The sequence below is a fragment of the Zootoca vivipara genome, chromosome 1 (assembly GCF_963506605.1).
Source record: "Zootoca vivipara chromosome 1, rZooViv1.1, whole genome shotgun sequence".
In the NCBI taxonomy this organism is placed as follows: Eukaryota; Metazoa; Chordata; class Lepidosauria; order Squamata; family Lacertidae; genus Zootoca; species Zootoca vivipara.
Genome location: NC_083276.1, coordinates 31476281 through 31489647, shown reverse-complemented (window position 1 = coordinate 31489647; position 13367 = coordinate 31476281). Strand labels below are relative to the sequence as shown.

The window sequence follows — 13367 nt, the reverse complement described above, 5'->3', positions numbered from 1 at the left end:
ATTCTTAGGACACACAATATGGCCTGATTTCAGCTGCCTTACAAAGGGAAGAAGACAAATGAAGAAAAAACAAAGTATTCTGTGTTGCTTTCTTACAAGCCATTTAATATGCCAGTATTCTGCACCAGCTCCTATATTTCATTTTTATTACAGAAGATGATGCCTTTAAAGATTTCCCCCCCCCCTACCGATATCTGAATTCCTCCCTGGTCAATGTACTGCACACATATTCCATTAAAATATGTACCCTCTATTAGTTTTGCTGACCTTAGACATTAATATTTTACATCCATCTTCATTAAATTACATTTTCTATTTCCACACTAGTCAACTTACAAGATCAAAATTATTCCAAATCAGGCCACCATGTGCGGTCATTCTTATGGTGCATTCAGATAATTGCCGCTAAATTTGATGTATTGCATTCAATAGTCTCATTAAAATGGTTACATGTATTTCTCTTAGAAGATAGGTTCATAAAATTTTATAAAATGCCCTCCCAGAGCCATGAAGATGAATAAAGGAGAACCATTTCCATTTTTTTAAAACTCCCATATTACAAAATCCCCCTCCTCCATACTTTATTTTTATTCTTTTACAAACTTGTGATACTAGGAAATTGGGTTAATGGAGAAAAATAGAACCAAAGCTTTTCAAAAAGCACCAGACAATCCATGCAAAGTTACGGTAAGTGCTTTTAAGTCCCTCTGATTTCGGGGGGGAACTAAGCATGCTCTTAAATCAAAAGACAAGGAGAGTTTGGAAGGACAAATCAATAGTAGAAATGTTGAAGGAAGTTAAAATGATTTCAATCATTTTAGCAAACAATTTGTATGGCAAGAGAACAGAATTTGGATAGCTTCAGATTTTATCATCGATGAAATTCAAAGGGTGCTTCTCATGAGAAAGATGTTACTATCCATTGCCATTGTTTTCCTTCTTTAGTGCTGCTTATTTTTCCTGGTGGAGTGTCTTTCTTCACCCTGGAGTGATCCCAGCTGCTCAAGGATCGCATACTGAATGTGATATCACAGTGATATTTAGCCAGTCAGATTTGGTTTCATGATGATGGTACTGAATCAAACAAAGCCAACTGAGAGTGAGGGCAGTACTCTGTGCATCAGTCACATGCATGTAGGGGCGCAGGGAGATGCCGCGACACACGGGGTGGCAAATTGCTACGCATGCGGGCTGGATCCAGCGTGTGCACAGTCCGATCGGGTGTGTGTGTGTGTGTGTGTGTGTGTGCTGGCCTGTGGCAGCTCCACAGACTGCCGCTCGCGCACGACGGCCCATTAAGGGGTGCTGAGCGTGTGTGGAACACCGTGGAGCCGCCGCACGTCAGCAGCACCCTGAACGGACTGCGCATTTGCGGGCGGAGGCGAGGGGTGGGCCAGGGAAGCCGAGTGTCTGTCACACCCCCCGGGCATCGCTCGGGGCGGACCGCCCCCGCCCCCACTTGCTGTGCCCCTCCATGCATGTTCTCAGCCAATCAAATCATCAGTTGTGTTCACTCTGTATGGGTGAACTTTTTCACCCCCCTTTGAGATATCCCCCCCAAAAAAATTGTCAAAACAAAATGCTTTTTGTTGCTGCCCAAAGTGTTTAAAACAAGCCCCTCCCCTTTTAGCCCTAAATTCACGCAGTTGTTTTTTTTTAACCAATGGACGTCATACACTGGACACAATGGCAACATCTGTGCATGCTATTGTAGTTCAAGTAGGATGAAGGGGGCGAATCTGGAAGCAAATAAGTAATGAATTATCTAGTTTGTTAATGGGTTTCTTTGCAAGGTCTGTAGGACAATTAATGGCATGCAGCAGGCTTTTCTGGCCAAGTCAGTGAAGGTCTAAAAAGGCACTTTGCTAACTGCTCAGTAGAAAAAGAGGTTGCTGCCCACAGGCAGCTTATGGTTGCATTTCAGACTAACCCCAGTAGAATATCCCACTGATGTATTTCCACTGCCAAGCTGAACAATCCTGTCCTAGTCTAGCTCTCATTAAACATTCAGTGCAGATCTAAATCCAAAACACACAGAAAATGTGCCACATTGTAATATGAAGAACATGGAACTGAATGTTGATGTTACAAAGTCCAATGGCTCTGAATAAAGGAAGACCCATAACAGGAACCATGTTATTCTCCAAATCCAAAACAAATTACCAAGATAATTGCTACTCTTGGGAGGAATAGTTCTATTTCAGATATGGTTTTTATTCTGTAGCTGTCTATTTCCAGAGGTGAGTAAATACACAAATTAGCAGCTCTGCAAATGTATCTGAAACAAATAAGGCTTTGCATTTCATAGGCACATAGCAAAATGCATTCTACTGAGTTAGGCCATTGGCCTATTTGGCTCAGGATTATATCTACACCATTGGTTTCAACTGGTGGAGTCAGGACTCAATATCAGGTCATGTTCTGATGTAAGGTGTGTCACAACAGCAGCACTACCACCATACAAATAGAAAGTAGAAAGAATAATAAAATCGTAGAATTGTAGAGTTGGAAGGGACGGCGAGAGTCATCTAGTCCAACGCCCTGCAATGCAGGAATCAACCTCAAGATTAAGAGCCTCAGGCTCTACCGACTAAGCTATCCCAAGAAAGAAAAGAAGGAAGATAATCGTCTCCAACTCGATGCACAGGTTCTCCAGCTCCAGAGCCAGCATCTTCTGTGCCTCCTCAGCTGTAACCCTCTCCCTCTTGGTAAGTATCAGTGACTCACTGTGTTTCCCACCAATCACACCAGCTGCTACCAGCTGTGGGCTTTAGCTAAATGGCAGGAGAGGGGAGGAATTGGTTTCAGGTCTAGGTGTTCTGAACCTACAGGCCCTTCAGAATTCCCTTACTATATCCAAAATAAGAAATTGGGTAGTTGCATATTCCAGCTGCCATTCTATATCTGCACTAATGCTAGTCCATTGATTGGTTGTCTGGACCACCACAAACAAATGTTGTTGCCGGCATGAGCATTTTGTGCGGATGCCTGATGATCGTCTTCCAAAGCAACTACTCTATTCCGAACTTAAAAATGGTAAGCGTAACGCTGTTGGTCAACAAAAGGGGTTTAAAGACTCTCTCAAGGCAAATCTTAAAAAAATGTAGTATAAGCACCGAGAACTGGGAAAACACTGGTCTGCAAACACTCCAATTGGAGAACAGCCTTTACCAAAGGTGCCATGGACTTTGAGGACGCTCGAACTCAGGATGAAAGGAAGAAATGTGCTAAGAGGAAGGCATGTTTAGCAAACCCTCACCAAGATCAACTCCCTCCCGGAAACCTATGTCCCTGCTGTGGAAGGATGTGTGGATCCAGAATTGGCCTCCACAGTCACTTACGGACTCACTGTTCAGACCGTGCTCATGGAAGACAATCTTACTCGGCTACGAGTGATTGCCAAAGAAGACAAAGAAGTTTACAGCCCCCAGTCAGTATTTTTAATATATCATTCTCTTCAAACAGGCACATTTTGTCATAGGCTTTTTCATTCAGCCTCTTTGCTCTTTCCATACAGCAGGGCAGAAAATGTGTTCTACAATATGACACGTATGCTGGTAAGAGTCTAAAATATGAAAGAGAAAGTCCACTGTTGACAGAATTGTTACACAATCTAGAGCTTTACGCCAGAGAGTCTCCATAAAACCATGTAACTTTAAAAAAACCCCCACTAATTTCACTGCAATTTATATTTAATATATACTTGATTGCTTAATAAAAATATGGTTTTGGCTATAGATTTGGGACTCTACTCATTTCCTTACTTCAATAGGCCTACATTTAGCTGCTAAACTGGATTTGATGGGAGGCTAATTACTCCAGCCATTACTATTGGGACTAAATCATTCAAAAGCAAATTAAAAATCAGTAGCTGCCTGCCACCATCTATTGAATAAGCAATAGGAACTCTTGTTATGGGAATAAGTGCTTTGGTTAAGAAACAGACGAGGAGTACCAAGTGATAACTCTTCCATTTCCAGCTCCCCACAAAAGGGCATCATTCGGTCTCTCCAACTGTGCCTGAAAGGGCCCAGGCATTAACAAGAGTCCTGGAAGACATGTCTTGCTGGCCTTCAAAGGAGCCCTGCATGCGAACCACTGGATGTATCTGCCTACAATTTGCCAGCCTCAATCCATTCTGGAGGAGCTGCTATGCCTGCAAATTCCATAGGCATCTGTGAAAATGAAAGAAGTCGTAACCTTTTTTTTTTAGATTGTCAGCAGTGGGGGCAGCACTTTTGTTTTCAATAGCTCTAATTTAGTCCTGAATAATGAGCCAAATTGGAAAGACACACAGGGTAGCTCTGAAACAGATCAGACTACTTCCCAAAGCTTACAGATACAAGCTGAATCTCGTGGCCAGTGCACACTCTGAATAAATGCCTTCTTTTATGGTTTTTTCTTTAACAGCTAGTCATCTCTATTGCTTCGGCTCTACAGAGTTTCAGTTCAAGTTAGCCAGGATTTTTGTTGGGAGGGAAAAAAAGTTGTTGAGCATTTTGGGGGAGATCGCCTAGCAGGCTTCTGCTAGGGGGGAGGGCAGAACTTCAGTTAACTGAGTATTTTTAATGCTTTTCAATAATATCTATCTATCTATCTATGATTCTGCACCTTCAGTCTACACATGGTAACTTGCAGAGTTACAAAAGGCAGCATAGCTGCTCCCAAGAAGCTTAGAATCTAAAATTGCTGGTGGCTATCTGACAGAGGGAGGGAGAATAGCAGACAAGGAAGAATGTGGGCAAATGGACTACTACATGCACTGAAAGCCTGGGTGGAATCTACACACATATAAAAACCTTCTGAAAATGCTTTTTTTAAAAAAGCGGTTTTTTTTATTTAAAAAAAATGCATTGAATTTTTGATAAGGCTCACCATCGCCATGTAGTGTCGCATTGTATATTGCACTTAAGACACACTTAAAACATTTTAATTGCAGCTGTATAGTTGAGTCCTTAGTTGCGCTGGGAATGAGGATCAAGAGCAGGGGTCCCCAGACTTACCCGCCTTTGGGCCGGTGCCCACTGCGCCGATCGCGCGGCGGGCCGGAGGGCGGGAGAGTGTGCGCGCAGTGGGCCGGAGGGTGGGGGAGTGTGCGCCAGTGCGCATGCGCACACCCATTTACTGGCGCGGTGGCGCGCTTCCAGGCCGGAAAAATCGCCGAAAATTGTTTGTGCGCATGCGTATGGGCCTCCCCCGACCGGAAGTGCACCTCCCCTGACCCGGAAGTGCACCGGAAATGACCTCTTCTGGGTTGGGAGAGGCCCATACGCATGCGCAGAAACGATTTTCGGCGATTTTTTTCAGATCTGGAAGTGCGCCGCCGTGCAGCGTGCCGCAAGAGCGGGCGGCAGCAGCGGGCGGCGGGGGTCGTCACGGGCCGGATTGGGAGGCCAATTGGGCCGCATCTGGCCCGCGGACCGTAGTCTGGGGACCCCTGATCAAGAGGATAAGCCAAAAACCATGCGGGAAAGGTTAGATCTGAAGAGGGATCTGAAGCAAGGGAGAGAAGTGGACCGAGGCCTCCTTCCCAAAGGGGCTAGTGGCTCATTGCGCCAGGGCGCCAGCCTCTCAAGGGGTGCCCCAGCATTGGCGGGGCACAACGAGCCACTAGCCCTACGGCGCCTCCGCCTCTCCCTTGGCCGCGCCGGCAACTGGGCACTTAGTAGCAGCAGCTGCAGCCGTGCGCGCCCTCACAGAGCTCGGGAAGGAGGCGAGCAGGGAAGGGGCGTGCACACATCGGCGGCGCCACATTTCTGCCAAAACAGAAACCTGCAGGCTTGGGCGGGAAGCCCTGTGGGCCTGCTCTTTATTCCTCCCCTTGTAACGGCAAGCTTTCTTTGGAGGTACTTCCCATATATTTTAAAGTGTATGCCTCCTGTTCCACGGGCCGCTGGGCAGCAGCGAGAGCACCAGCAGCGGGCTGTAGTCAGGCAGCCCCAACGGCACCCTCCGCCCCAGGCTAAATTTTGGGAAAGGGAGAAGGGCGTCGGAGGGACCTTTGCGCCACGGAACTGGATGTGCTTAAGACGGACCTGGAAGTGGCACTGCCCACATATTCAAGAATCAAGCTCTATGCATAAGGGCAGCAGCAAGGAACTGACTGTTGCAGGAAACCTCGTTTCAGCTCAGGATAGTAGAGATGGAGTAGCACAGTTAAATTTTCGTTTATTTTCAACCCTTTTTAAAAAAGCAAAGTCTGAAACATTTTGTTGTTGTTTAGTCGTTTAGTCGTGTCCGACTCTTCGTGACCCCATGGACCATAGCACGCCAGGCACTCCTGTCTTGCACTGCCTCCCGCAGTTTGGTCAAACTCATGTTCGTAGCTTCGAGAACACTGTCCAACCATCTTGTCCTTTGTCGTCCCCTTCTCCTAGTGCCCTCAATCTTTCCCAACATCAGGGTCTTTTCCAAGGATTCTTCTCTTCTCATGAGGTGGCCAAAGTATTGGAGCCTCAGCTTCACGATCTGTCCTTCCAGGGAGCACTCAGGGCTGATTTCCTTAAGAATGGATAGGTTTGATCTTCTAGCAGTCCATGGGACTCTCAAGAGTCTCCTCCAGCACCATAATTCAAAAGCATCAATTCTTCGACGATCAGCCTTCTTTATGGTCCAGCTCTCACTTCCATACATCACTACTGGGAAAACCATAGCTTTAACTATACGGACCTTTGTCGGCAAAGTGATGTCTCTGCTTTTTAAGATGCTGTCTAGGTTTGTCATTGCTTTTCTCCCAAGAAGCAGGCGTCTTTTAATTTCGTGACTGCTGTCACCATCTGCAGTGATCAAGGAGCCCAAGAAAGTAAAATCTCTCACTGCCTCCATTTCCTCCCCTTCTATTTGCCAGGAGGTGATGGGACCAGTGGCCATGATCTTGGTTTTTTTGATGTTGAGCTTCAGACCATATTTTGCGCTCTCCTCTTTCACCCTCATTAAAAGGTTCTTTAATTCCTCCTCGCTTTCTGCCATCAAGGTTGTGTCATCTGCATATCTGAGGTTGTTGATATTTCTTCCGGCAATCTTAATTCCGGCTTGGGATTCATCTAGTCCAGCCTTTCGCATGATGAATTCTGCATATAAGTTAAATAAGCAGGGAGACAATATACAACCTTGTCGTACTCCTTTCCCAATTTTGAACCAATCAGTTGTTCCATATCCAGTTCTAACTGTAGCTTCTTGTCCCACATAGAGATTTCTCAGGAGACAGATGAGGTGATCAGGCACTCCCATTTCTTTAAGAATTTGCCATAGTTTGCTGTGGTCGACACAGTCAAAGGCTTTTGCATAGTCAATGAAGCAGAAGTAGACGTTTTTCTGGAACTCTCTAGCTTTCTCCATAATCCAGCGCATGTTTGCTATTTGGTCTCTGGTTCCTCTGCCCTTTCGAAATCCAGCTTGCACTTCTGGGAGTTCTCGGTCCACATACTGCCTAAGCCTGCCTTGTAGAATTTTAAGCATAACCTTGCTAGCGTGTGAAATGAGCGCAATTGTGCGGTAGTTGGAGCATTCTTTGGCACTGCCCTTCTTTGGAATTGGGATGTAGACTGATCTTCTCCAATCCTCTGGCCATTGCTGAGTTTTCCAAACTTGCTGGCATATTGGGTGTAGCACCTTAACAGCATCATCTTTTAAAATTTTAAATAGTTCAGCTGGAATATCATCACTTCCACTGGCCTTGTTATTAGCAATGCTTTCTAAGGCCCATTTGACTTCATTCTCCAAGATGTCTGGCTCAAGGTCAGCAACCACACTACCTGGGGTGTATGAGACCTCCATATCTTTCTGGTATAATTCCTCTGTGTATTCTTGCCACCTCTTCTTGATGTCTTCTGCTTCTGTTAGGTCCTTACCACTTTTGTCCTTGATTATGGTAATCTTTGTACGAAATGTTCCTTTCATATCTCCAATTTTCTTGAACAGATCTCTGGTTTTCCCCATTCTATTGTTTTCCTCTATTTCTTTGCATTGCTCATTTAAGAAGACCCTCTTGTCTCTCCTTGCTGTTTTTTTGGAAATCTGCATTCAGTTTCCTGTATCTTTCCCTATCTCCCTTGCATTTTGCTTGCCTCCTCTCCTCCGCTATTTGTAAGGCCTCGTTGGATAGCCATTTTGCTTTCTTGCATTTCCTTTTCCTTGGGATGGTTTTCGTTGCTGCCTCCTGTATAATGTTACGAGCCTCCATCCATAGTTCTTCAGGCACTCTGTCCACCAAATCTAAATACTTAAACCTGTTCCTCACTTCCACTGTGTATTCATAAGGGATTTGATTCAGATTGTATCTTACTGGCCCAGTGGTTTTTCCTACTTTCTTCAGTTTAAGCTGGAATTTTGCTATAAGAAGCTGATGATCTGAGTTACAGTCAGCTCCAGGTCTTGTTTTTGCTGACTGTATAGAGCTTCTCCATCTTTGGCTGCAGAGAATATAATCAATCTGATTTCGATGCTGCCCATTTGGTGATATCCATGTGTAGAGTCGTCTCTTGTGTTGTTGGAAGAGAGTGTTTGTGATGACCAGCTTGTTCTCTTGACAGAACTCTATTAGCCTTTGCCCTGCTTCATTTTGAACTCCAAGGCCAAACTTGCCAGTTGTTCCTTTTATCTCTTGATTCCCTACTTTAGCATTCCAATCCCCTGTAATGAGAAGAACATCCTTCTTTGGTGTCATTTCTAGAAGTTGTTGTAGGTCTTCATAGAATTGGTCAATTTCACTTTCTTCAGCACCGGTAGTTGGTGCATAAACTTGGATTACTGTGATGTTAAAAGGTCTGCCTTGGATTCGTATCGAGATCATTCTGTCATTTTTGAGATTGCATCCCATTACAGCTTTTGCCACTCTTTTGTTGACTATGAGGGCCACTCCATTTCTGCTACAGGATTCTTGCCCACAGTAGTAGATATGATAGTCACCCGAACTGAATTCGCCCATTCCCTTCCATTTTAGTTCACTGATGCCCAGGATGTCGATATTTATTCTTGTCATCTCATTTTTGACCACATCCAGCTTACCTCCACTCATGGTTCTTACATTCCAGGTTCCTATGCAATATTTTTCTTTACAGCATCGGACTTTCCTTTCGCTTCCAGGCATATCCGCAACTGAGTGTCCTTTCGGCTTTGGCCCAGCCGCTTCATCAGCTCTGAATCTACTTGTACTTGTCCTCCGCTCTTCCTCAGTAGCATGTTGGACGCCTTCCGACCTGAGGGGCTCATCTTCCAGCGTCATAACTTTTATATGCCTGTTGTCTTTGTCCATGGAGTTTTCTTGGCAGGGATACTGGAGTGGCTTGCCAGTTCCTTCTCCAGGTGGATCACGTTTAGTCAAAACTCTCCACTATGACCTGTCCATCTTGGGTGGCCCTGCATGGCATAGCTCATAGCTTCTCTGAGTTATTCAAGCCCCTTCGCCACGACAAGGCATTGATCCATGAAGGGGCTGAAACATTTTACACTTCTCTTTAATTCGTAATAGAGAATGTGTGTTTATGCTTGGAGTGTAAGCTCCATAATACCTGTTTGCAAAATAGGTGCTGAGATAATCTATATTCCTACGGGGGCTAAATTGTACCATTTACATGTATTAACATATTTATGGCACTTTTCTTATTAACATTTGTATATTATGGTGCGTGAAAATGCTGTAATCATCGCTAGACTGATTAAGGTCACTAAATGCTAATTCCTCATTATCCATCCATCTTTTTAATTTTAGCTTCCCACTGACGGTGACGTGATCTGTGACTTTGCAAACCATATAGATGCTCCCAAAACCAAGGAAGTGATTGCAATTGCGTGTGTGAGATTGACGCTCAAATATTTCTTGGAGGGTCAGGGCAGAAGTAAAATATTCCACAATTTTGCCTTCTGAGTAAAATGGGAATCTGTTTATTTCCTACAGTGCCCCCTTCCCTGTTGGTTTTATTATAGATGTTTTCTGCAACATTTTCTTGACACGGTAATAGTGCATTAGTGGTGGGTTTGCTCTGCCTAGGTTTGTTCTGTGAATTCAATCCCATGGTTGCTGCCCAGGGGGCTAAAGTGCAACAAAAGTGCAAGCAAGGTACTGGGCTTTGGGGTGTGAGAGCTCTAGACCCCTGCCAGAGCCATGCACATTTCCAAGGGAGTGGGGAAGCAACATCTGCTTGGAAAATTCATAGCCACTAGACCTGAAGTGAACTCTGACCCCAAATTTTGGGGAGGGCAGATTTAGAGAAGCAGGTCTGCAAATTTAATTCCCCTCTCTGTACCACACTTGACCTGAGCTAAAATGAAAACACAGTCAGTGCTTTCCCTCTCTGTAAAAGAACCCTTGTTCTCAGAAGCACTTACATAACAGGAAATACTTGTAGCAAAAAGGGGGGGGCTACACTTGGAGCGATACTAACATTACCTGGAACTAGTTACAGGTAGGTAGCCGTGTTGGTCTGCATGCACACGAAAGCTCATACCAAAATAAAAACTTAGTTGGCCTTTAAGGTGCTACTGAAGGAATTTTTTTATTACCTGGAACTGCAAGCACAAAAAATGGAGTCCCCGCTCCTCAAATTAAAACTATTGGTGGCAATGGAATGATGTAACAGTGAAAGCGGGTGGTAATAGCTGTTGCTTTTGCCTGCCATAATGAAGAGATACTCAATTATAAAGCAATCCAACTACAACAAATTACATTTGTTTGTGTGCTGGTTAATGATGTAATTAGCAAAGCCACAGACACATGCTATTGAAAAGCTGTAGATAGCTAAGAGAGAAATCCAACAAACCTCCAGGGGGCGCCACAATGGCTATCTCTAGTCCAAGTTCTCCAGTTGTTATTTTTGATGGGGGTGGGGTCAGAGAGGTTATATTCTGTCCCCCCCCCCCAGTGTTACGTAGATTAGTATCAATCCACAGATAATGTTATGCAAAAATCTCCAAATGCTGTGTTGGGTTTGAGTGGAAGAGTTTAGAAGGAAGGGGTGCGAATTCAAAAAAAGGTTGAGAAACCCTGGAGATAATCTCAAATGTCACAGTCCACTCTGAAGTCTGGCAGAGGGGAACTAATCTATTCCTGATGCTGCTAACACGTTTCAGAATGGGATCAGACAGTTCCATTAATTCATTGTAGTGCTGCCATTATAAACAGGCTGCTGTGACCATGCAGTAATGATGCCAGCTGTCTTACGAAAAAGCCTCTTAAGTAACAGATGCCTGGTTTGACAACAGTACAAACCATATTTATAATCTTAGCCTATTGTGTAACCTCTAGCACCATAGTGCCTAACCCAATGGCTCTCTAGATTTTTTTTTAAAAAAAATATTTTTAAAAGTTTTAAATAATTTTATACATATAAAACATAACATTTCCAAACATTCAGATACAAGGTTTGGACCTCCTTCCCTCCCTCCATGGATTCCATATTTAAATTTAAGTTTTCCGCATCTTTTACCATTATCTACCTATTAATTAACAATAATGATCATAAATAATTCCGCATTACAAGTGTCCTTATATCCCTGCCAAAGATTTTAACTGTTTACCGTGGCCTTTTAAGTAAATTACAAATTTACTCTAATCTTTAGGAAATACTTGATCTTCCTGGTTTCGGATCTTCCCCATCAGTTTCACCATCTCCGCATACTCCATCAGTTTCATCTGCCATTCTTCTTTTGTCTCTGGACTAGCTCTCTAAATTTCTTGTACAATTCCAGTATCCCTAACATTGGCTATGCTGGAATTTGACAAAATTCATAGAGGATAAGGCTGTCAGAGGCTGTTAGTCAAGCCTGGGGAGGAGGATGAGCTGGGGCTTGTCCTGAACGACGGCAGTGGAGGCAGTAGCAGCTGCCAGGAAGCATCCCGTTGGCTCTCCATAGCCTCTCCTCTCCATGGCTGCTGCTGCTGAACTCCTCCCTTCTGGAGAGCGGGCAAGGAAGAGGAGAGGCTGCAGCCTCCGAGACCCAGCCCCATGTGATGTGTTGGCTCTGAGGGGCAGGCAGAGGGCAAGGCCACCCTGGGCAGGAAGCAAGAGGGAGCAGAGCAGAGTGCAAAGAGTCTTGATTTTTATTTAAATGCTTTGTGTGTCTAAATCTAATCTTGCCCCTTTCTGAGATTTACCAAAGAGTAAAATAAAATAAAGATTAAGGGGTTTTCTCAACATGGTGGAGTGGTGCATGCTCTAGTTATCTCTCGCTTGGACTACTGCAATGTGCTCTACGTGGGACTACCTTTGAAGGTGACCCGGAAACTGCAATTAATCCAGAATGCGGCAGCTAGACTGGTGACTGGGAGTGGCCACCGAGACTATATAACATCGGTCCTGAGAGATCTGCATTGGCTCCCAGTATGTTTCACAATTCCAAGTGTTGGTGCTGACCTTTAAAACCCTAAACGGCCTTGGTCTAGTATACTGGAAGGAGCATCTCCACCCCCATCATTCAGCCCGGACACTGAGGTCCAACGCCAAGGGCCTTCTGGCGATTCCCTCATTGCGAGAAGTGCGGTTACAGGGAACCAGACAGAGGGCCTTCTTGGCAGTGGCGCCCGCCCCGTGGAACACCCTCCCATCAGATGTCAAGGAAATAAGCAGCTATCCTATTTTTTAAAAGACATCTGAAGGCAGCCCTGTTTAGTGAAGTTTTTAATATTTAATGCTGCATTGTTTTTAACACTCAATTGGGAGCCGCCCAGAGTGGCTGGGGAAACTCAGCCAGATGGGCAGGGTATAAATAATTTATTATTATTATTATTATTATTATTATTATTATTATTATTATTAATTATGTGTGCTCAGGGGCTAACAGTGCTACTTGCCCGCACGGGGCAGCACCCCCTGGGGGCAGGGCGTCACTCCGCAGCGCGCATGCGCCATGACACATGCATCGTGACATCATGACACATGTGCCAGGACCCGCTCCGTAGTGTGCTCTGCTTCTTCCCGCTCAGGCGGAGGAGGCGAGGGGGCGGGCCAGGGGCGCTGCCCCCGCGCTGCCCCCCACCAGACTGGAGCTAGGGGCGGCCCTTCTCAATTCTAATTTCCTCTGATACCACATTTTTTATTATAATTTTTGCTTTCTGCTCAAAATAAATCGCATTTAAACCATTCATAAAGCTTTGCCCAGCCTCCATCTTTTCTAAATTTTTATTCATGAAACTCCAAGAAATGTTATCAAAGGCCTTCTCTGCATCGATGAACATTAACAAAGCTTTAGAATTCTTTTTCACCTCTAATTTTTCCAAGACATCGATTATATTCCTAATATTGTCCTTCATATGTCTCCCAGGTAAAAAAAAACCTGCTTGATCATGATGAATCTGCTGCCATAGCTTCAAACTATCATATGAATAAACCCATGGACTTGCCTTCAATGTATAGGGCAGGTGAGACAATATG

The 13367-nt window shown here is 44.6% G+C and overlaps 2 protein-coding genes across 2 annotated transcripts in view; both read right to left on the bottom strand.

Annotated features, from left to right (window-relative positions):
* The window catches only part of SEC23A (SEC23 homolog A, COPII coat complex component), a 563646-nt gene that overhangs the window by 277968 nt on the left and 272311 nt on the right, over positions 1-13367 (bottom strand). The gene's annotated exons all lie outside the window — the stretch shown is intronic.
* LOC132591905 (craniofacial development protein 2-like) lies at positions 7963-9411 on the bottom strand. Its single transcript, XM_060272829.1, has one exon. It carries the CDS (start codon positions 9251-9253, stop codon positions 7970-7972), a length of 1284 nt encoding a protein of 427 aa, XP_060128812.1. The 5' UTR covers positions 9254-9411; the 3' UTR covers positions 7963-7969.

What these genes read in the sequence shown, in the direction of transcription:
- LOC132591905 (XM_060272829.1), bottom strand. Translation starts at nt 9,253, where the DNA reads ATGGACAAAGACAACAGGCATATAAAAGTTATGACGCTGGAAGATGAG.